The sequence below is a fragment of the Pseudophryne corroboree genome, chromosome 3 (genome assembly GCF_028390025.1).
Source record: "Pseudophryne corroboree isolate aPseCor3 chromosome 3, aPseCor3.hap2, whole genome shotgun sequence".
NCBI classification, from domain to species: Eukaryota; Metazoa; Chordata; class Amphibia; order Anura; family Myobatrachidae; genus Pseudophryne; species Pseudophryne corroboree.
The window spans coordinates 159089106-159113511 of record NC_086446.1 but is presented as its reverse complement, the minus strand read 5'-3'; the positions used below and the strand labels follow the sequence as shown (position 1 = coordinate 159113511).

Genomic DNA, 24406 nt, shown 5'->3' with positions numbered 1-24406 from the left:
CCGGGTGAAGGCTCCACTCCCCCGGGTGTAGGTCGTGTCTGCTGAGGAAGTCTGCTTCCCATTTGTCTACTCCCGGAATGAAGACCGCCGAAAATGCCACGGCGTGTTTTTCTACCAAGAGGAGAATTTTTGACACCTCTGGCATTGCTGCTCTGATTTTTGTTCCGCCCTGTCGGTTTATGTACGTGACTGCGGTTACATTGTCTGACTGGACTTGAATGGCCCGAGTTCCAGGATGTTTATTGGAAGGACGACTTCCTGACTTACCATCTTCCCTGAAACTGCACCCCCTGGGTGACTGCTCCCCAACCTCTGAGGCTTGCGTCCGTGGTTAGCAGATTCCAATTCTGAATCCCGAACCTCTGACCCTCGACGAGGTGAGAAGTCTGTAGCCACCACTGAAGGGAGATCCTGGCTCTTGGCAACAGATGGATCCTCTGGTGCATGTGAAAATGCGATCCAGACCATTTGTCCAATAGATCTAGCTGGAAGGCATGAAACCTTACGTACTGAAGCGCCTCGTAAGAGGCCACCATTTTTCCCAGAAGGTGAATGCATAGATGCACCGAGATCCGGGTTGGTTTCAGGACAACCCGAACCATCAACTGGATTTCCATAGCCTTCTCCACGGGAAGGAACACTCTCTTAGATTCCGTGTGCAGTATCATTCTCAGAATGGAAAGCCTTTGCGTCGGTTTCAGGTGAGATTTTGGTAAAGTTCAGAATCCACCTGTGATCCAGGAGTAATCTGGTTGAGAGGCGAATACTGTCCATCAACCGCTCCCTGGACGGTGCCTTTATCAGAAGATCATCCAGGTATGGAATTATGTTCACTCCGTTTGCAGAGTAGAAACATTATCTCTGCCATCATCTTGGTGTACACACTCGGTGCCGTGGAGAGACCAAATGGCAGGGCCTGGAACTGGTAGTGGCAGTCCTGCAGTGCAAACCGTAGATAAGCCTGATGAGGCGGCCAGATCGGAATGTGAAGGTACGCATCCTTGATATCCAGAGACACTAGGAATTCCCCCTCCTCCAGACCTGAGACCACCGCTCACAGAGACACCATCTTGAATTTGAACACTTTTAAGTATGGGTTCAGCGACTTGAAGTTCAAAATCGGCCTTACCGAACCGTCTAAGTTTGGTACTACAAACAGGTTGGAATAATAGGGGTCATTCCGAGTTGATCGCTAGCTGCATGTGTTCGCAGCGCAGCAATCAGGCTAAAAAATGTCAGTTCTGCGCATGCGGCGCAATGCGCACGCCCGACGTACGGACACAACGAACACAGGGTCTAGGGATGCATTTCTGTCACACTGCTTGCCGCAGAGTGATTGATATGAAGTGGACATTTCTGGGTGGCAACTGACCGTTTTCAGGGAGTTTGCGGAAAAACGCAGGCGTGCCAGGGAAAACGCAGGCGTGGCTGGGCGGGTTTGTGACATCAAATCCGAAACTGAATAGTCTGAAGTGATCGCAAGCGCTGAGTAGGTTTTGAGCTATTCTACAACGATACAAAAAATATTTGTAGCCGCTCTGCAAAACAACCGTTCGCACTTCTGCTAAGCTAAAATACACTCCCAGTGGGCGGCGGCATAGCGTTTGCTCAGCTGCTAAAAACTGCTAGCTAGCGATCAACGCGGAACAACCCCCAATATCCCTTGTTTTGCAGATGAGGTGGAACTGGAATAGTGACCTTAGTCTGTACCAGTTTTGAATCATGTCCTATTAAGTTATACTTGCTTCCTGTAAAACTGGTAAGCCTGATTTGAAGAATCTGTGTGGTGGGAGCTCCTGAAACTCCAGTCTGTAGCCCTGGGAAATAAGATCTATGACCCAGGGATCCTGGCATGATGTTGTCCAGATGTGACTGAAAAATGTTAGTCGGGCTCCCACCTGCCGGTTTTCCAGGCATCGCGGCCCACCGTCATGCTGAAGGCTTTGAGGAAGCAGAACTTGAACTCTGTCCATGTGAAACTGCAGTTGCTGGTTTTCGTGGTTTACCGCTAGTGCCTCTTGCGGCTGTAGAGGAACCTCTGGTTTTACCCTTAAACTTGGCAGTCCGAAAAGGACTGTAGATTATGTCCTGAGTAAGCCTTCCTGGGTGGGGGAGCTGCAGAAGGAAGATACGTGGACTTACCCGCAGTAGCTTTGGAGATCAATTTGTCTACTTCATCTCCAAATAAGGCCTCTCCTATGAAGGGTAGGCCTTCCACGCCTTTCCTGGAGTTCGCGTCGGCAGTCCACTAGCATAGCCATAAGCCTATGCATGTTGACACTGCCATTACAGTGGTGCGTGCATTAAGCAAGCCTATTTCTTTTATTTCTTCCACCATAAAATTTGAGTTCTGTATATGTTGCAGGAGTAAAATAATCTTCCCCTGAGGCAAGGTTACCCGACCATTTGGCGAATGCCTTCGTAATCCACCCACATGCTATAGTGGGTCTCTAGGCCTCCCCAGGAGCTGTATACAAAGATTTGAGTGTATTCTCAATTCTACGATCAGCCATGTCTTTTAGGGAAGCTGCACACGGGACAGGCAGTACAATTTTCTGTGACAGCCTGAATCCACTATCGGTGGATTTTCCCACTTTTTCCTATCCTCAGGAGGAAAAGGAAAAGATATCAACCTTTTAGAGATTTGAAATTTCCTATCAGGATTAACCCATGGTTCTTCAAAACAGGGTATTTAGTTCCTTTGACACAGGAAAAGTGGCTGAGGATTTCTTTTTTATATTAAAAAAGCCATCTTGGGCGCCAGATGACACTGGCGCCCAAGATGGCTGCCTCTCCTTTTGTATGCTCCTGATCATCTCCATAAAACAGCTTAAATTCACCACAACTGACCTATGAATCATCATAAATATCCAAGGACTTATCTTGAACTTGTACTACTCTACGCGGACATTTCATCAAAACCAACGGATTGCATTCCTGCGCTGAGATACACACTGGATTGAATCCTGGACTGAATCCTCTGCATATCTCCACTGAGAAATCCTTCAGTTTAGCAGCTGCTGTACTCTGCATTGGACATTACCCAGATAAGGTACTGTGGATTACAACCTAACTTTGGCTACATCCAGCCCCTCACTTAGACATCATCCACCTCTGTTCTCTGAGCTACAAATAACTGACTTATTGCATTAATCTACTAATATCAGTATATTCAGGCTCTGAATTGCTGAAGGCTCACTGTTTAAAATCAGGATCCATTTCCAGGACATGTTATCACTTCTACCCCCACAAAAAAAAAAAAAATCTACTTCAAAGGCCTCTCACACTGAGACTTTTCACACCTACACAGTAGGAATTGGCTTCTAACACCTTTTCAAAAGGCTGCCTATCCTAGGATAATTGACTAAATCAGCAGTTATTTTATTTATTACTTGCTTCAAATATACACAATAGGTTATAGCAATAACTTTGTTCATAATCCCATTATAATTTTGGATCACATACCGAATTGGGGGAAAACAAAACACAAAAAGGAAAAACAAAAAAACAAAAAACAAACACTGCTTTCTCTCCCTCTCTCATCATCATATGCAGTTCAAATTTATAGTAATCTGTCATTGATGACCAAATGTATACGTATTGCTCCAGCTTCATTCTTTCACTCCGCCCACCACGCTCTGCAGTTCCTATCACACCATCACAGGCTTCTATTCTCCAATCCCTTGGCATTTTAAAAAGAAAACACAGGCGCATTCGTGGGAAGCGAGCAGGCCGGAAATGTATTTCCCCCGGTAACCATCTAAGTCCTTTGACCACCTGCTCACCCCCATACTCAAAGAACAATCAAATAGAAGTGATACCCAAAAGACGGCCCTGTGTTTGGAAGGACAGAACTGTCTACTCTCACTTTGTGACCCCCATACCCAGAGCTCCTGCACTTAACATAAAGAAAACTGAAGACCCTCTGGTATGCCCAATCAGGTCAGTCCTTTGTAATGCCAGATCTATAAGAAACAAGACTGCAACAATTGCTGACCTTATTGAATCTGCAGATCTAGCCTGTATTACAGAGACCTGGCTAGATGAAAATGCAGCACCTATATTGGAGGCTGCAGTACCAACAAACTACTCTGTCATCCACAACCCAAGACTGGACCGCAGGGGTGGCGGGGTGGCTATCTGCTTCAAAAAAGAACTTAAACTTAGGGTCCACCCTATTGAAACTACTCGCTCATTTGAGTGCATTGCTGCCCGGAGTTCGACAGGATTAGGTTTCAGACTACTTCTTATTTACCGGCCACCTGGAGATGGAAAGATATTTCTACAAGAAATTGCAGACACTGTTGCTGGCCTGGTTCTGGAACATCAAAGATGGCTCATCCTCGGGGATTTCAATGCATGGGTGGATGATGAGCTCTCACGCCTTGGCCAAGACCTCCTGTGCACAATGAATGGTCTGGGCTTCACACAGGTCATTCCCTCTGCCACACATAAAAGTGGTCACACTCTCGACCTCGTCTTTCAGATTGGATTAGAGGTCACTGACCTAAAAATAAACCCAGTCATCTGGTCAGACCACTACTCCCTCTGGTTCTCAGTTGCAACCCCTCAAATAAGATCTCTGCCCGTGGAGTTGACCAGGTATCGTCCAAGGAGGGGTATGACTCCCCAGGCTCTTGCAGCAAATCTGGATCTCTCTGCTATACTGGGTGCCTGTGAAGATCCCTGTTCCCTAGTCCGTTATTATAATAGGGATGTTATGGCTGCAATTGATATTATCACCCCTGTGCGTTTAAGACCTCGTAAACCACAACGTCAAGCTCCATGGTTCGACAACAGTGTTAGTGAGCTCAAGAAAAGGGGGCGTAGACTGGAAAGACGATGGAGGAAGACTAACCTAGTGGATGACAAAATAAAACTAATAAAGCATAACGAAGAATATCAATCGACAATCACTCGTAAGAAAGCACAGTTCCTGTCAAATGAGATCACAGCAGCAAACAATAGGCCAGCTCAACTTTTCCGCACAGTGGAGATGCTTTGCAAGCCAGCATGCCTGCAGACTGATGAGACCCTCTCCCAGGCAAGATGCAACGAGTTTGCAAACTTCTTTGCAGATAAAATATCCACCATCCGGGCTGGAATCTCCACAGTGCCATCAAAGGAGTGCCAAACTACAAAGCCCGCCAATATAAGCTACCTGCCTTCATGGACCAGCTTTGATCCAGTGGATGTAAAGGACACTGCTGAAATTGCTCGGATTTTGCGTCCCACCACCTGTGATCTGGACCCAGCCTCAACCAAGCTTCTAATAGGTTGTATGGATATAATTGGTCCTGTCTTTACAAAAATTGTTCAATGCTCTTTGCAGACAGGCATTTTTCCTGGACCCCTAAAGGAAGCAATTGTTAGACCGCTTCTTAAAAAACCTAATTTAGATCCCGACTGCATGACCAACTACAGACCGGTATCAAACCTTCCTTTCCTAGGAAAGGTTATTGAGAAAGTCGTTGCAAATCAACTGGAAACCCGCCTGACAACCCATGATATTTATGATCCATTTCAATCAGGATTCAGGAGAAGACATAGCACTGAAACAGCCCTGGTGTGTGTGTTAAATGATCTTCTGATGGCAAAAGACAGAGGTGACTGTTCAATATTAATCCTTCTGGATCTCTCGGCAGCATTTGATACCGTGGACCATGGGCTTCTGATTGAGCGACTGATACATTTCTGTGGTCTGGATGGCACAGTCCTAAGATGGTTCAAATCATTTCTCACAGGCAGGTCACAGAGAGTATCATCTGGATTATACTCATCACCACCAGTGTCATTGCCATGTGGTGTCCCACAAGGTTCTATACTATCCCCCATGCTTTTTGCAGTATACATGCTCCCATTGGGCGAAATAATCAGGCGCCATGGCCTGGTCTACCACTGCTATGCAGATGATACACAACTGTACTTGTCCTTTGCTCCGGGCACTGATAACCCAATAGCAACCCTTAATGGCTGTCTAGCTGAACTACAGGAGTGGATGAGCGCCAGCTGGCTGCGACTGAACCCGGATAAAACAGAGGTCCTTATGATACGACCGCAACATCAAAGGACAAGACTGCAGCATAGCCAACCAACTGGACTTACACTCGGGGATTCAGAATTACAGACCAGTGATCGTGTGCGGAATCTTGGCGTTGTCCTGGATGGTGGCTTGACACTTAAACATCAGATATCAGCCACAATCAAATCCTCATTCTTTCACCTGAGGAACATAGCCAGAATCAAGCACTTAATTCCCTCAGATGATATGCCAAAAGTCATACATGCATTTGTATCATCTCGTTTAGACTACTGTAATGCCCTCTACCTTGGTCTCCCAGCAAAAGAATTGCAGCGCTTACAGCTGGTGCAAAACACAGCTGCCAGGCTATTAACCAACCAGCCCCGTTCTAGCCACATAACACCCATCCTCTACTCCCTTCACTGGCTGCCTGTACGATGGCGAATCATCTTCAAGATTGGCTTACTGAGTTTCAAAGCATTACATGACCAAGGCCCAAGGTACCTCAAACAGCTTCTGACCCCATACTGCCCCACTCGATTACTGCGATCTGTAGATGAAGGACTTTTAGCAGTACCTAGAATCTACCGTAAATCATCTGGGGGTCGAGCTTTTAGTCATGCGGCTCCGACTCTATGGAACTCACTTCCCCGCACAGTGCGAGAGGCCCCAACTATAGAATCCTTCAAAAGTAGACTCAAGACTTTTCTGTTTACTCAAGCATTCCCATAATTGTCCCTTTTAGTATCTTCATGCTTCTGTATTTTATGAAAATGTACTTCATTATTTTCTGTACTATATTATGCTATGTATCTGTTAAGCGCCTTGAGTCCTATGGGAGAAAGAGCGCTATATAAATAAAATTATTATTATTATTATTAATATAAGATTCCTCAGTCTCCACTGTTACCTTATCAGGGAAATGCAGAACTTCTCTGAAAGCTTCTATGAGAACCTCTATTCCCTGTGACCGAGTAGCCTCCCCCACCTCTAAGTCCACCTCCCCCTCCTCCATGTCTAACCCCGACTGCAGGATATGAGCCAAGGGACGTTTTTGTGGACAAATGGAAGGGGACTGAGACGCTGGTTTGGGTACTGAGTCTCTGTTCATAAACTCAGACATCGATTGTCCTAAGTATTGCGTCTCTTTCATTGCGGGACAATTTAGAAGAGATATTGGAAATCATTCCCCTAATGCAATCTAGCCAAGCTGGCTCTGCCCCGCTAGCCTGGGAGGGTACACTGCACTGAGTACACTGTAGTGAACCCCCTGAAGAAGAGGAACACTGTGCCTTACATGAAACACACTCTTTGTCTGACATACTGTGACAGTGACAGCACACACACGAACACACACACGAACAGGTTAAATGCACAATTAACCCAGAAAGAGCCCTTCAAGAGAGACACAGAGATAGCCTCGAGCCAAGCTTAGCCAGGTCACAGACTAAGTACCCAGATTGGGGACTTAGTACACTAGTAAGCGCTCCCCCACTGGTATGACCCCTTGCTACCGCTGATGTAATCTGGAGTCTGTCCGGAGGAGCTGCACGTCCCTGTCAGTCAGCATCTGTGTCCACTGCAGTAGGGAAAATGGCGCTGGTGAGCTGCTGGATCCGCTCATAGTGATGCCCCGTCAATGGCGAGCGGTCTTCCTGCTTTTTTTAATACTGGTTGAGGTAAATTTTAGTGCTTAAAATGGAGTCAGTCGCCTTTTAAGTCTGTAATGCCAGTTTGGGAACTCTGTACACCCATAGTGTACTAGACTCAGTTCGCTCCCTCAGAAGCGGTGCATTTGCGCGGTGTACTGAGTCTGGAGACTCCGCCGCCCCCCGTAGAAGATGTGCATCTCTGTACCCTAATGCCGCCATAATGGCCTTCGACCCGCTAACCGGGACGCGGAATTAGTACTCACCACTCTTCCATCTTCTGGCTCTGTTAGGGCTGGCGGCATGCTGCGGAAATGTACGCTTGCCGTGGTGGGGCGTGCGATTAGTTCCCTCAGGAGCTAATGTCCTGTCAGCGGGGAACGGGACCATTAACCCTTCAAGAGGTTGGGCCGTTCCCCTCCTAAGTCCCACGAAGCAGGCAGGCTGGTGCCATCCAGTCCTGCCTGAAAATAACATATAAAATAAATGCAGAAAACTCTTCAAGAGCTTCCATGCGACGTGACCGGCTCCTCTGGGACATATTCTAAACGGAGTCTGGTAAGAGGGGCATAAAGGGAGGAGTCAGCGTACACTATAAAATTCTTAAAGTGCCCAAGGCTCCTAGTGGACCCGTCTATACCCCATGGTACTAAATGGGTTCCCAGTATCCTCTAGGACATAAGAGAAATACAATTCCTCTGCCTGCTCTTCTTCCTTATTAGGGATATTAAGCACCTCTCTAATTGCATAAATGAGGGCTTCAACACCCGGGGACAGGGAATCATCCTCGTCCACCTCAGCCTCTCCCTCATCAAGCTCTGGTAGCTCAGAATCAGAGTCAGATTGTAACAACTGAGGGAGAGTGCGTTTGTGCGAGACCAACAGGGGCTGTCTGTGGTCAGCAGCAGCTACCATAAACGCGTCCATAGTTTGTTTCAGGGTTTGCCTTTCTTGCTTAGCCGTAGAAAACACTGAATTAATATTGGAAATGATAACATCCACTCTGGTGCCTGCACATCATTACCTTGTGAAGGAATTGAGCATTGGGTACACCTAAGTGACTCCTGTGAGGAAGGTGTAAACCTAGCCTTGCACACAGTACACACAGACTTATTAGCAGACATGCTTGAGCAGAAAATACACAGAAGTATTAGTGAAATATGCACACTAACCCAGACCACCCTGAATGGAGTGACACAGAGAGATAGGTGAACCAGCACACTACACCACAGACTGAGCAGCGCCCCGCTGGGTGACCTCTGAGTGTAATTGTCCACACAGCAGTAAACCCGCTGATAATGAGCTCCCCCCTCACTGTAACCTCCTGGTACCAGTGTACAATGGTGATTCAGTGGGTCCTGGAGGAGTAGTCTCCACGTGCAGCCTGTGCAGCAGCAGCAGCAGGAAATGGCGCCGTTTTGCTTCTGGTCCTGCTCTCCGGGAAGCCCCGTCCCCATAATGGCACGCGGTCCCTGTATTATTTTTCTACTGGCTTCTCTTATACTGTTTGTAAAACGAGAGGTTAGGAGCCAGCACACACTATTCATTTCTTAAAGTGCCAGGCTCCAGTAGACCCGATATATACCCCAGGGTAACCTAGTATTCCCCAGTAAGAGAAAAGTAATTTAACTCTGGTACATTTTTTAAACGTGTGCTCCCATTGGATTCAGAGAAAATCATCCAGTGAGGAACATTGAACCATACTGCTCCTCCAGGTGGGTACACTCACAGAAGACCAGTGGCCATCGAACACAGTTACACGGCCAAATCTCCATGTCACACCACTGTCCACAAGTGGTTTACTGACCTGGTAGAATGAGCCTTCACGTTATAAGGAATAGCTTGCAAAGTAAGAGCGACAAACTATAACCTCAGGATCAGCAGGAGATTGGCTAAATCGAAAGCAGATGTTAGAAAATTCAATGTTAACACAAAGGATTCGAGACTTAATTAGAACCTTTTTTCCCAAAACGTAGAGAATACCTTCACAGGAATCATGGCTACAGCTGCCAGTCACACTAAGACCTTATGGCAAAACAGTGCTTGGATTAGTATATTGTTCCATAACGTAAAACACTGTACTAAGAGAATCACCTGTTCATCAAAGCGTACCATTCCACCATATAACCAGTTTTTGAGGTCACTATCCCCGCCCCTGCCCTGGTCATCTCTACCCTGCTTACTTCCTGCCCGAAGGCTTGCTCACACCTCATGTGACCTGTCTGTCTTTCCTCTCCCCCAAGATTGTAAGCTCCTTGGAGCTGGACCCTTTTCCCTCATGTTCTCACAGCCCTCTTCTCTCACACTTCAACTACAGCCCTCATCTACCCAGGGGCCGTCTAACCCGCATCTATTCTGGCTCATAGTCGTTCAACTCTCCTAATGGCTGCACTCTCCTAGCATTGCACAGATTACTCCATCGCTTACCTTACATCCCAGCTGTATTGTGTATTTAGATTTGTGGTGCACATTGTGACTTGTGCTCTGTTTAGTTTTGTTTACTGTAAATGTAATGTAATGTCGTGTTTACCCTGTATTGTTCTTATGTGTGCTAAATGTACGGCGTTGCAAACCAGTTGTGGCGGCTTATAAATAAAATGTAGTAATAATAATAATAATAATAATAATAATAATAATACTACACACAATGACATTCCAAGAAAATCTATGGGGGAGATGCAGCAAACTTTGGAGAGAGATAAAATGGAGAGAAATAAAGTACCAACCAATCAGCGCCTGTCATTTTTGATCAAAAAGGCAGTTAGTAGCTAATTGGTATAGTCTCTCCACTTTATCTCTCTCCAAGGTTTGATACATCTCCCCTTATATACCACTATTGCCTTAGCCTGCTCAGTGTCATCAACAGCACCTGGAAACCCTAATCAATCTTCAAACAAAGTCTTCTTTGTTGAAGCATGACAAGTGCATGCAGAGCATCAAAGAAATACATTGAATGCAAGTACAATATGATACCCACACCAGAAAGAAATATCTAATCTGTAATAAGAGTAAATAAACAGCATGTTTCAGTCAAGAAGTAATAATGACTAAGGGCATCATTCAGAGATGTCCACAAACCTGATGTTAGAGAACAGCGCATGTGGTCTCCCTATACAAGATCACTGCAGTCCTCCCTTAGCCGCAACATGATTGAAGCCGTGTGGGATTTGGGGAGTGGAGGAAGGGACGAGCACCGTTCTACAAAACGGGCGTGTGTCGTGGCAGCAATAAAAAAAACAAGATTTATGGTAAGAACTTACCGTTGTTAAATCTCTTTCTGCAAGGGCTCCACAAGGATTAACATCGGGTTGTAGGGTAGGCTTTTGATCCGAGGCACCAACAGGCTCAAAGCTTTGACTTATCAAGATGCACAGTGCCGCCTCCTCTATAACCCTGCCTCTGTGCACAGGAGCTCAGTTTCGTTAACCAGCCCAATGCAGTAGCAGGTACCAGAGACGACAAACGCTCGTAGCCAATTATACCACACACTCACCACAGGAGAGGGTGTCAGCGGATAATGCCACACCAACCCAAAGAAGCTAAGTGCGTCAGGGTGGGCGCCTTGTGGAGCCCAGTGTACCCTTCAGAAAGATTTAACAACGGTAACTTCTTACCATAAATCTCGTTTATGGTCGGTTCCTTCAGAGAGGTGACGGTAGTTACTGGCAGAGCAGAGTTAACTACCATGCGTGCCACATGAGAATCTACAGGCGGAGGAGTTTCCCAATTTTTACATATCTCCGCAGAGAGAGGATAGAGAGCCAACAGTCTCTTATGCGGTGTGAATATTGTTCCCAGGTTTTCCCAGGATTCCTGACGTATGTCAGCCGGGTGTGGTATTGAAAGTCGACAGTAACTAGGTCGACAATGTCTAGGTCGACCACTATTGGTCGACAGTAACTAGGTCGACAGGGTGTCTAGGTCGACAGGGTCTTTAGGTCGACATGTTCTAGGTCGACAGGTCAAAAGGTCGACATGAGTTTTTAATGTTATTTTGGTGTCGTTTTCTTCGTAGAGTGACCGGGAACCCCAATTAGTGCACCGCGTCCCCTCGCATGGCTCGCTTCGCTCGCCATGCTTCGGGCATGGTGCCTTCGCTCCGCTACCGCTTCGCTCGGCACAGATTACCGTTCCAATCGTAGTCCACGTGGATCGTTAAGTATGAAAAGGTTAAAAAAAAGAAAAAAATTGTGAAAAACTCATGTTGACCTTTTGACCTGTCGACCTAGAACATGTCGACCTAAAGACCCTGTCGACCTAGGCACCCTGTCGACCTAGTTACTGTCGACCAATAGTGGTCGACCTAGACATTGTCGACCTAGTTACTGTCGACTTTCAATCCGGATCCCATGTCAGCCAGGTGTTGAGAATGAGGTAAAACTTGTTTAACCACTTTCCTACGTTTAAATCTGTCCGGATTTTTAGAGACAGCCACAGGCTCAGGTTCATCAGAGACCTGAAGAATGAGCCTGATAGCCTCAATCAAATCAGGGACATTCACCATTGACTTCCCATCCCCATCAGAAGCATCTGAGTCAGTGTCTGTGGGGTCAGTATATGCACCATCTTCCTCAGAAGATGTGTCCGGAAGAGCAGTGGATTGTGAGGAAGTAGCGGCCCGTTTAGAAGATGTCTTAGGTGGACGAGAGTGAGATTTAGATTTAGTCAGTGACCGGTTCAAGTGCTGTAACTGAGTTAAGATTTGATCCGCCCACGGCGGACTGGCTGCAGGGACCATAAACTGCTGCATTGGCACAGGTGGTCCACAGGGGGGCGTCAATTAAGTTACTAGCGTATTTAACAGCGTGGAAAAGGTAGCCCAAGATGGCTCATTTGTTGCCCCCGGTGCTACAGACCCACTGGGGGTTTAGGAACCCCCTGAACCTGAACTCTCTGCTGCCATATTTTCCTCAAAAGTGTCTGCAGAATCACCACCATGCAATGTGGGAAAGTCCCAGCTCCGTTGCCTCATGTAGCATAATAATAAGCACAATATCAGGCAACCTGGTACAATCTCAGCAGCTATATACCTAGCAAGAACTCCCAGTGTCGTGTGATTTGACTGTCGGCACAAACCGGGAATCCAAGAAAGATATATATATATGGTGAATATAAATCACAAAGAAAAATACACAGCAAGAAAACCTGACGCACTTAGCCCCCTCAGGTTATAGAATATAGGAGTAGCAAGCGGAGTGAAATACCAGAGATGGCAGCCACGCAGCAGCTACATGCACACACACATATATAGTCACAAGCGTACCATGCAGAAATTATACTAAACTATAAAACTGTACTGGACTAGCAATACAAGGTAATACTCAGTATAGCTATATATTTAAACAGTAGATATAACAAAACACAGTAGATACTGGATGTATATCACAGGGCGTTTGCATACATTCAGGGTTGTGTGGTACACTCTTTCTTAACTAACACTGTCCCTTGACAGGTAGAATACTTAAGTGTCCTGTAAAATGCACAGTGCTGGCGAGCAGGCTGCTTTACAGAGGAGGATTTGCCCCAGCAGTTCCAGGAATAGCGCAGCTCCGTGTGATGGCGGCTGACAGGGAGTGAAGGGAGATATGCAGCTCCAGGGCGGGAACATTTACCCAAATGGCGCCCTGGAGCTGGGGGAGGGGCTACAGGTCAGGCCTTATCCCTCTGCTGGCTTCCCCACCGTGGCGCTTCGGCTGTTAAAAACTGTTTTTTATAAGAGAAAACCCCCCACCTGTGCCCTGTGCCCCGGTGACTAGTGGAGCGGTTGCCCTTTACAGTGTCCACGCCAGCGCAGAGACCCCTTACCTCCCCTTGTACCTGCGACCACGCGATCCCGTAGGGCAGCGGTGAGTGTGTGGGACTAACAGAAGGACACCGGAGCCTCCGCTGTAGTTACCCAGCAACCAGGGCGCGGAAGTATACAGCGCCGCTGGGGGAGTGATGGAGCTGCAGCAGAGGATGTCTATCTGACATACATAAAAGCTGCAGCCCTTGAAGTCTTCAAAATGTCTTCTTTTCTCTGAAATTAAGCTATAATATGGGCTACAGGAGCAGCCCCCCTGTTGATTGCCTGCTTACTGCATGGCACCAACTTACAAACTGAGCTCCTGTGCACGGAGGCGGGGTTATAGAGGAGGCGGCGCTGTGCATCTTGGGAACAGTCAAAGCTTTGAGCCTGTTTGTGCCTCAGATCAAGATCCTACTCTACACCCCGATGTTAATCCTTGTGGAGCCCAGTGTACCCCGCAGCAGAAATAGCATCCATCTCTGAATCAGGCCCTAAATCTGACTGATTCCATCTGTCCACAATCTGCTGAAAATATACCCTGGTCGAGAAACCATTCTACTGAATGCAGTACGTGCCAGTTCAGGTAATTGATCTACCAGTTTAACACCAATGGTATGAACACTGTTAATATTTGGTTTTGCCAGACCATGTACCTGGCATTCTAGCAATTCCCTTAACGCTAGGACATTGATTGTATGTTTAGCATTTGCCATGGACCACAGATCATTAAACCAGTCACGAAGAACGTCATCCACGCAGCCTTGCAGATGGACATCAATCATTGTAACTGTTCAGTTGTATCTGGAGAAAGCCTTTTCACTCGTCACCTGACTAATTATATTATCCAGTCCTGTGCCGAATAATACACAACCAGAAAAAGGCTAAGACTAAGGGGGTCATTCCGACCTGATCGCACGCTGCCGTTTTTCACAGCGCAGTGATCAGGTCACTACTGCGCATGTGTATGCACCACAATGCGCAGGCACGTCGTACGGGTACAAAGCGGATCGATGCTGGGCGATGGATTTAACGAAGAAACCATTCGCACAGCCGATCGCAAGGAGACTGACAGGAAGAAGGCGTTTATGGGTGTCAACTGACTGTTTTCTGGGAGTGTTTGGGAAAACGCAGATGTATCCAAGAGTTTGCAGGGCGGGTGTCTGACGTCAATTCCGGGACCTGACAGGCTGAAGTGATCGCAAGGGCTGAGTAAGTTCAGACCTACTCAGAAACTGCACAAAATGTTTTTGCAGAGCTTGGCTGCACAGGTGTTTGCACACTCGCAAAGCAAAAATACACTCCCCTATAGGCGGCGACTATCTGATCGCAGCGCTGCAAAAAGTAGCTAGCGAGCGATCAACTCGGAATGACCCCCTAAGTATAAACTTCAGCAAGCAATAAAGCTGAAGTTCTTTACAAAATAAGACTGCCTACCAATTGACACCTCTCAGATGTGCTCAGTAATCATGACTAACCCTCTAGGAGTTGCTCCAACGACTTTCCTACAGAGGAACTTAAAATTGGTCTCAGGAAAGGACCTGCTGCTACACAAAACAGGCTCTATCTTTCTTTCTGTGCCATCTTTTAGAGATGCAGCATTCAGTATTGGAATAGAAATGACCTTGGGCAATAGTGCTTTAGGGGCACCCTCTTTAAGATTCTCCCATTGATCCACAATCCCCTTAAGGAGTGGATAAAGGGTCAGTAATCGGTGGGTAAGCTGAAACTTTTGTTCAAGTTTGGTTCATTATTCCTTACTCCTCTTAAACAGGGTACTGCCAGGATCAGCAGACTCTGCTAAGCTGGATGCAAAGTATTTGTAAACTGCCTGCACTAAATAACCCACAAACCATTTGGCAGAGTTCTCATAAAGCACATGGAGTCCTCCATAAACGACTACCACACTACTTCACCCTCTCCTGAGAGGAATACTAGCCCACAAAGGATTTTTCCAAGAACCTCTCTAGAAAGGAGAAAACCTTAAACAGACCCTACACCCAAATTGACTCTACTAGTGTTGTCACTGACAGACCAGATAACCCCTGACTAAAAACACTCAGATGCAAGGCTTCAGTACTGCAGTTGAAGCATCAACAAAAAATGTGGAGGGAGGGAACCCTTTGCTTGATTCCTTGGGATGCACAGTGAGCTAGAGGTAGATTGGGACAGGCATTTAGCCCAAGCCTGCCCCACCTGATCAGTAGAGAAACTGATCACGGAACCATGTAGACTGGTATTTTACACTAGTATAAAAACATTATTACTGATGAGACAACTCCAAACTTTTACCTTTAATTATTCCCTCTCAGTTATGTCTGACAAAGAGGGGAATGAGGCAGATACAGAGTACACAAAGTAAATGAACACTGGAGAGGAGAGGTAGATCTGAAGCTGCAGAACACTCTGCCTGTTTTAGCAGCTATATGTGAACCAAAGCCTGCCAAGGAGGAGGTGTAATACTACCAGAGGATGCACCTCTCTCCAGGTCCTTGCACACCATAAGCCACTGAAAGGTCAACCCCCTTCTGGATGACTTGTACTTCGTGTGTGTTGACGAGGCTCCAGATGATCGACAGGGCAGCTAATTTAAAATATCATGTTGGGTTCTCTAAATTTTATGCAGGATGGGGATGCATGGGAGGAGGGAAGAACATAAGTAGAATTTTACTGAAAGTGCCCATGTCCTGACGGTGGCTCTGTATCCCCATGGTCTAGTCTCCCCCGATTGTATGCTTGAGAAAACATTTCTCACACTGCCTTTGGCATTTCCCAGCTTATTAACTTACTGTTTTTTGTAGAGCTAATCTTAATGTCTTTAGGAAGAAACACTTTGAGATGATGGGATGTATGCAAAAAATACAAAACTTGCGGCAACTGGTTTTTTTTTGTTAAAAAAATAAAAAAAAATAAAAAATCCCTGTACAGCATGGTTTCAGGTAACAAGACCTGCTTAAACACAGCAACATAGAATTTTACAGCAGATAAGAACCACTTGACCCATGTAGTCTGCCCTAAACACATGCACACACACACACTTGGGTTAAATTTTGTCAGGAGCCAACTAGCCTACCAGTATATTTTTGTAGTGTGGGAGGAAACCGGAGTACCCGGAAGAAAGCCACGCATACACGGGGAAAATATACAAACTCCACACAGTTAGGGCTGCTGGGAATCAAACCTATGTCCGCAGTGCTGTGAGGCAGCAATGCTAACCATTACACCAACCATGCTGCTCACCCATGATGCTAACTAATTAGAAGCCTTTGTAATAACTGAACTACAACTCCCAACTTATTAGACCTTTCACTGGTTGTCTAGACAATATGGAAAATAATACGCACAAGCTATACAGGTTTCTCTTACACTGACTTTCTTTTCCCCTTCTATTAGATAACGACAAGTTTGGTTACCTGGCTGGGGCTCTGAGCACATTAGGACAGCTGTTTGGATTGTACACAGCTTGTAGAGACTCACAGTCTTGGTATGACAAGTTATGGGTTTTTGTAACACCTGAAGCAAGAGAGAAAAAAAAGGAGTATTAAATTGGCTGTAGAGTCTACACACACATACATAAAATAAATACCCATACACACACACAAACACACACATATACACTATAGCCAGAGTAGAACAAAAGCAACAAGCAGGACACTGACAACATACGCGCCTGCTACATAAAAGTTATTCGTTATACAGCCCTTAAGGCCCATACACAATAGAAGATTTTTCCATAGATTTGAGCAATAATGACGGTTGTGAACAATCAAATTGCTCAAGTGTGTACACAGCAAACGATGAACGATGCGCGCACCCGTGGTCGTTTGAAGCAGGTTGTCAGTCGTCCACGCAAGCAGCTCAATCCCCTCAATCCCAGCAGTTCTTTTGTAGACAAAAAAAAAAAAAGCTCAGTGTGTACACTCAATATTGTTTGTCAGGGATTTAAGGGAAATCACTCATCTTTCAGTTTTCTAGTGTGTATGGGCCTTTAGAATCGCCATGGCACAAAAACCTATATTACAATATGACCAATAGTATTTTAAATGTTACACAGATGTCATGCAACTAAGGGGTATATTCAATTGAAGTCGAAAACTGCGTCTGTCGAAAAGAAATCCAGATTCGACCTATTCAATATTTTGCTAAATTTTTTGACAAATCGATAAATTCGACTTGTCGAAAAGCACGTGGATCGGCAGAATAGCTGCCGATCCACGTGTTGATGTCGAAAAGGGGGCCAAATCCGACAGGTTTTGGTCCCCTTTTCGACCATCTCAATCCGACGTCAAAATTATGTCGGAATGAGATGCGGACCCAGAGGAGGCGAGGGGGAAGGGGGGGAGCCGCAGGAAGACGGGGGGACAGCCGGCGGGCATAGAGGGAGATCAGCGCTACAATAGCGCTGCAGCTGGATGTCACTCACCCGTCCGACCTCACGGCAGCTTCCACCCGGCTCCAGCACGCTGCTGGAGCCGGGTGAAAGCTGCCCTGAGGTCGGGCGGCTGAGTGACATCCTGCTGCAAGATCTCCCTGTATGCCCGCCGGCTGTCCCCCCACGGCTCGCCCCCCCCCCTCTCCTCCTCTGAGTCCCATCTAAATTTGACTTGAAAAAGTCGAATTTTAGATGGGATTGAATAGGGCTTGTTGGATCCATTCCGACAAATACATGTCGGAATGGATCCGACTTTAATTGAATATACCCCTAAATCTGAATAAACTGTGGCTATATTTATGAAAGGGTGGTATATACATAGAGTAATTTTGGGGTTTAGCTTTACAAATAGTATTCAATCAAGCTTATTGCTTAACTCAGTGGTTCCCGAACTTTTTTGAATCACTGTGCCCTAGAGCAGAGGTTCTCAAACTCGGTCCTCGGGGGCACACACAGTGCATGTTTTGCAGGTAACCCAGCAGGTGCACAGGTGTATTAATTACTCACTGACACATTTTAAAAGGTCCACAGGTGGATCTGATTATTTCACTTGTGATTCTGTGGGGAGACCTGCAAAACATGCACTGTGTGTGCCCCCGAGTACCGAGTTTGAGGACCTCTGCCCTAGAGTATCAAAATATTTTTCACGGAATCCCAAGGCCAAAAGTTTCTTATTCAGAAAAAAATATTAAATTAAGTAAATTATGTTTATATGTCATCCTACGGTTCAATTATGTGGTGAGGGACAAGATTTGCTTCTGTTTGTCCACATATTTTATGATTGGCAGCCACAAGCACTAGTTTTGCCTATTACATTGACAATAAACAGTTTGAATTGGTCCTCAACCACCAACCTGAGAAACCCCTGCAAGTGTCCCGAGGCACCCCAGGGTGCCATGGCACACAGTTTGAGAACCGCTGGCTTAACTGCTTTTTTATAAATGTGGAAGTAGAATTAAACTAGAAAGGACCAGACACAAAACTGCCACACAAATCTGCTTCCAAAAACTGAAATGCTTTCAGATTTAGTATATTTAATTATTATGTCTGCCACTGCTCAGCAAACATGATCCGTTTGTTTTCTTTATACTCTTATTCTACCTCAAATGCACTAACTCTTCTAGTCTCCAACCATTTATAATTTCATTCATGCTGTACCCTCACTACTGTGCTAAAGCGCTCTCTTGTCTCTACAGACCAGAGCCATAAGTACCATAATTAGAGACATATTCGCGTCCAGACCCACAAACATCAAACTCCTCATTTAAATGGGAAAAAAAATTATAAGATTTTAATTACCTACCGGTAAATCCTTTTCTCGTAGTCCGTAGAAGATGCTGGGGTCCACATTAGTACCATGGGGTATAGACGGGTCCACTAGGAGCCATTGGCACTTTAAGAGTTTAATAGTGCCCCTTCTACCAGACTCAGTCTAGAAACTGGACCAGAGGAGACGGACAACTTCGAGAGAAGGATAATACACAAATAGTGGAGAGATTCACACCAGCTCACACAAACAAGGCAAACTAACTAAGCTAACTAGCCTGAAAACTCAGCAATAGCTGAAAACATTACTTTACATAGTAATAATGCAGTACTTAACGAAGAACAAAGCAGTGCTGCACCAAGTAACCACTGCAGGATAACGAAGCGCTGGGTGGGCGCCCAGCATCCTCTACGGACTGTAAGAAAATAAGACTTTAAACCTACCGGTAAAAATTTTTCTCCTAGTCCGTAGAGGATGCTGTGGACTCCGTAAGGACCATGGGATATAGACGGGCTCCGCAGGAGACAGGGGCACTACAAAGAACTTTAGAATGGGTGTGCACTGGCTAGCCCCTCTATGCCCCTCCTCCAGACCTCAGTTAGAGAAACTGTGCCCAGAGGAGACGGACAGTACGAGGAAAGAATTTTTGTTAATCTAAGGGCAAGATTCATACCAGCCCACACCATCCACACCGTATAACCTGGACTATACGCAACCAGTTAACAGTATGAACAAAACAGTATCAGCCAACGACTGATCTTAACTGTAACATAACCCTTATGTAAGCAACAACTATAAACAAGTCAAGCAGAAATATGTCCGCACTGGGACGGGCGCCCAGCATCCTCTACGGACTAGGAGAAAAAGATTTACCGGTAGGTTTAAAATCTTACTTTCTCTTACGTCCTAGAGGATGCTGGGTACTCCGTAAGGACCATGGGGATTATACCAAAGCTCCAAAACGGGCGGGAGAGTGCGGATGACTCTGCAGCACCGATTGAGCAAACAAGAGGTCCTCATCAGCCAGGGTATCAAACTTGCAGAATTTAGCAAAAATGTTTGAACCCGACCAAGTATCTGCTCGGCAAAGCTGTAAAGCCGAGACGCCTCGGGCAGCCGCCCAAGAAGAGCCCACCTTCCTAGTGGAATGGGCCTTTACCGAATTTGGTAACGGCAATCCCGCCGTAGAATGAGCCTGCTGAATCGTGTTACAGATCCAGCGAGCAATAGTCTGCTTAGAAGCAGAAGCGCCAACCTTACTGGCTGCATACAGGACAAACAGTGCCTCTGTTTTCCTAACCCTAGCCGTTCTGGCTACATACATTTTTAAGGCCCTGACTACATCCAGGGACTTGGAATCCTCCAAGTCACCTGTAGCCACAGTGACCACAATAGGTTGGTTCATATGAAATGAAGAAACCACCTTAGGCAAAAATTGAACGAGTCCTCAACTCTGCTCTATCCACATGGAAAATCAAATAGGGGCTCTTGTGAGACAAGGTCGCCAATTCGGACACCCGCCTTGCAGATGCCAAGGCCAACAATATGACCACCTTCCAAGTGAGAAATTTTAATTCAACCCTTTGAAGAGGTTCAAACCAGTGTGATTTAAGGAACTGTAACACCACGTTAAGGTCCCATGGCGCCACTGGGGGCACAAAAGGAGGCTGGATGTGTAGCACTCCCTTTACAAAAGTCTGGACTTCTGGGAGAGAAGCCAATTCCTTCTGGAAGACTATAGATAGGGCCGAAATCTGTACCTTAATGGAGCCTAACTTTAGGCCCATATACACTCCTGTCTGTAGAAAGTGGAGAAAACAGCCCAGATGGAAATCCTCCATAGGAGCATTCTTGGCTTCACACCAAGATACATACTTCCTCCAGATACGGTGATAATGTTTCGCCGTCACCTCCTTCCTAGCCTTTATCAGTGTAGGGATGACTTCCTCCGGAATTCCTTTCCCAGCTAGGATTCGGTGTTCAACCGCCATGCCGTCAAACGTAACCGCAGTAAGTCTTGGAATACGCAGGGCCCCTGCTGCAACAGGTCCTCTCCGAGAGGAAGAGGCCATGGATCTTCTGTGAGCATCTCCTGAAGATCTGAATACCAGGCCCTTCGCGGCCAATCTGGAACAATGAGTATTGTCTGCACTCTTTTTTGTCTTATGATTCTCAATATTTTTGAGATGAGAGGAAGAGGAGGGAACACATAGCCCGACTGAAACACCCATGGTGTCACCAGGGCGTCTACTGCTACTGCCTGAGGGTCCCTTGACCTGGCACAATACCTCCGAAGCTTCTTGTTGAGGCGTGACGCCATCATGTCTATTTGAGGAATTCCCCAAAGCCTTGTTATCTCTGCAAAAACTTCTTGATTAAGTCCCCACTCTCCTGGATGGAGATCGTGTCTGCTGAGGAAGTCTGCTTCCCAGTTGTCCACTCCCGGAATGAAGACTGCTGACAGATCGCTTACGTGATTTTCCGCCCAGTGAAGAATCCAGGTGGCTTCTGCCATTGCCACTCTGCTCCTTGTCCCGCCTTGGCGGTTTACATGAGCCACGGCTGTGACGTTGTCTGATTGAATCAGAACCGGTAGGTCGCGAAGAAGATTCTCCACTTGTCGTAGGCCGTTGTATATGGCCCTCAATTCCAGTATGTTGATGTGTAGACAAGCCTCCTGGCTTGACCACAGTCCCTGAAAATTTCTTCCCTGTGTGACTGCTCCCCATCGTCGGAGGCTCGCGTCCGTGGTCACCAGAACCCAGTCTTGAATGCCGAACCTGCGACCCTCTAGAAGGTGAGCACTCTGCAGCCACCACAGGAGAGACACCCTGGCCCTGGGGGACAGGCTTATTTTCTGATGTATTTGTAGATGGGACCCCGACCACTTGTCCAGAAGGTCCCACTGAAATGTCCTCGCATGGAACCTGCCGAAGGGGATGGCGTCGTAGGCCGCCACCATTTTTACCAGAACTCGAGTGTATTGATGAACTGACACTCTTTTTGGTTTTAGCAGGTCTCTGACCATGTTCTGGAGTTCCTGGGCTTTTTCCACCGGGAGAAAAACCCTCTTCTGTTCCATGCCCAGAATCATGCCTAGGAATGATACTCGAGTCGTTGGAATCAATTGTGACTTTGGTAGATTTAGAATCCAACCGTGCTGTTGCAGCACTCTCAGGGAGAGCGACACGTTTTTCAGCAATTGATCTCTCGATCTCGCTTTTATCGATTGGCCTTGGCTTTTTTTTGCATCTGCAGATTTTTTCAAGTACGGGATAATTGTGACTCCCTGCCTGCGCAGGAGCACCATCACTTCCGCCATTACCTTGGTAACGGCAACGTCTGAAACTGGTAATGACAGTCCTGTACAGCGAATCTCAGGTACGCCTGATGAGGAGGCTATATGGGGACATGAAGGTATGCATCCTTTATGTCTAGTGACACCATAAAATCACCCCCTTCCAGGCTGGAGATCACTGCCCGGAGCGATTCCATCTTGAATTTGAATTTTTTCAAGTACAGGTTTAGGGATTTTAGATTCAGAATGGGTCTGACCGAGCCATCCGGTGTCGGGACCACAAACAGGGTTGAATAGTACCCTTTCCCCTGTTGGACTAGGGGAAACTTGATAATCACTTGCTGTTGACACAGCTTATGAATTGCAGCTAACACTATTTCCCTCTCTGGGGGAGAAGCTGGCAAAGCCGACTTGAAAAATCGGCGAGGAGGCACTTCTTCGAATTCCAGTTTGTAGCCTTGTGATATACGATTTCCATCGCCCAAGGATCCACGTCTGACAGAACCCAGACCTGGCTGAAGAGTCGAAGACGTGCCCCCACTGGTGCGGACTCCCTCAGTGGTGCCCCAGCGTCATGCGGTGGATTTAGTAGAAGCCGGGGAGGACTTCTGCTCCTGGGAACTAGCCGTAGCAGGCATTAATTTCTCTCTACCCTTACCTCTGGCGAGGAAGGAAGAGCCCCGACCTCTTCTGGACTTATGCGACCGAAAGGACTGCATCTGATATTGTGGAGTTTTCTTTTGCTGTGGGGGAACATAAGGCAAAAAAGTAGATTTACCCGCGGTAGCTGTGGAAAGCAGGTCCGCTAGGCCTTCCCCAAATAAAACCTCACCCTTGTAAGGTAAAACCTCCATATGCCTCTTTGAGTCGGCATCACCCATCCATTGGCGGGTCCACAGGGCTCGCCTAGCCGCAAATCGCCATGGCATTGGCTCTCGAACCTAGCAGCCCAACGTCTCTCTGAGCGTCTCTCTTATATATAAGACTGCGTTTTTAATGTGACCTAAGGTCAATAAAATGGTATCCCTATCTAGGGTGTCAATGTCAGCTGACAAGGTATCTGTCCAAGCTGCTACAGCGCTACAAACCCACGCCGATGCTATTGCCGGTCTGAGTAAAGCACCCGTATGTGTATAAATAGATTTTAAGGTAGTTTCCTGTCTGCGATCAGCAGAATCCTTGAGGGCATCCGTGTCCGGAGACTGTAGCGCCACCTTCTTGGACAAGCACGTTAAAGCCTTGTCCACTCTGGGCGAGGATTCCCACCGTACCCTGTGCAGGGAAAGGATACGCCATAAGAATCCTCTTGGGAATCTGCAGCTTTTTGTCCGGAGTTTCCCAAGCCTTTTCAAATAACGCATTCAGCTCATGAGGTTACCTCAGGCTTCTTTTCCTTAAACATGTGTACCCTCGTCTCAGGGACAGAGGGGTCATCTGTGATATGCAAAACATCTTTTATTGCAATAATCATATAATGAATACTTTTTGCCACTCGTAGTCAACACTGGAGTCAGAATCTGTGTCGGTATCAGTGTCTGCTATTTGGGATAGGGGACGTTTTAGAGACCCTGAAGGGCCCTGTGACACAGTCAAAGCCATGGATTGACTCCCTGCTTTTCCCCTGGACTCTGCTTTGTCCATCCTTTTATGTAATAAGGTCACATTTGCATTTAAAACATTCCACATGTCCAACCAATCAGGTGTCGGCGTTGCCGACGGAGACACCACAATCATCTGCTCCACCTCCTCCTTAGATGAGCCTTCCGCTTCAGACATGCCGACACACTCGTACCGACACCCCCACACACACAGGGATATATTTATATGGAGACAGTTCCCCAATAAGGCCCTTTGGAGAGAGAGAGAGTATGCCAGCACACACCCAGCGCCAACTGACACTGGAAACAAATTCCCAGATAAAAATCGCTTTTATATAATTATATGTATATAATA

General features: G+C 46.6%; 1 protein-coding gene across 3 annotated transcripts in view; it reads right to left on the bottom strand.

The window, feature by feature from the left end:
• RAD9A (RAD9 checkpoint clamp component A) overlaps positions 1-24406 on the bottom strand; it is a 321575-nt gene that overhangs the window by 209448 nt on the left and 87721 nt on the right. For all 3 annotated transcript variants that reach the window (XM_063958518.1, XM_063958519.1, XM_063958521.1), the window contains one exon: positions 16870-16969. In XM_063958518.1, coding sequence (XP_063814588.1) covers positions 16870-16969 — 100 coding nt within the window. The remainder of the gene's footprint in view (positions 1-16869; positions 16970-24406) is intronic.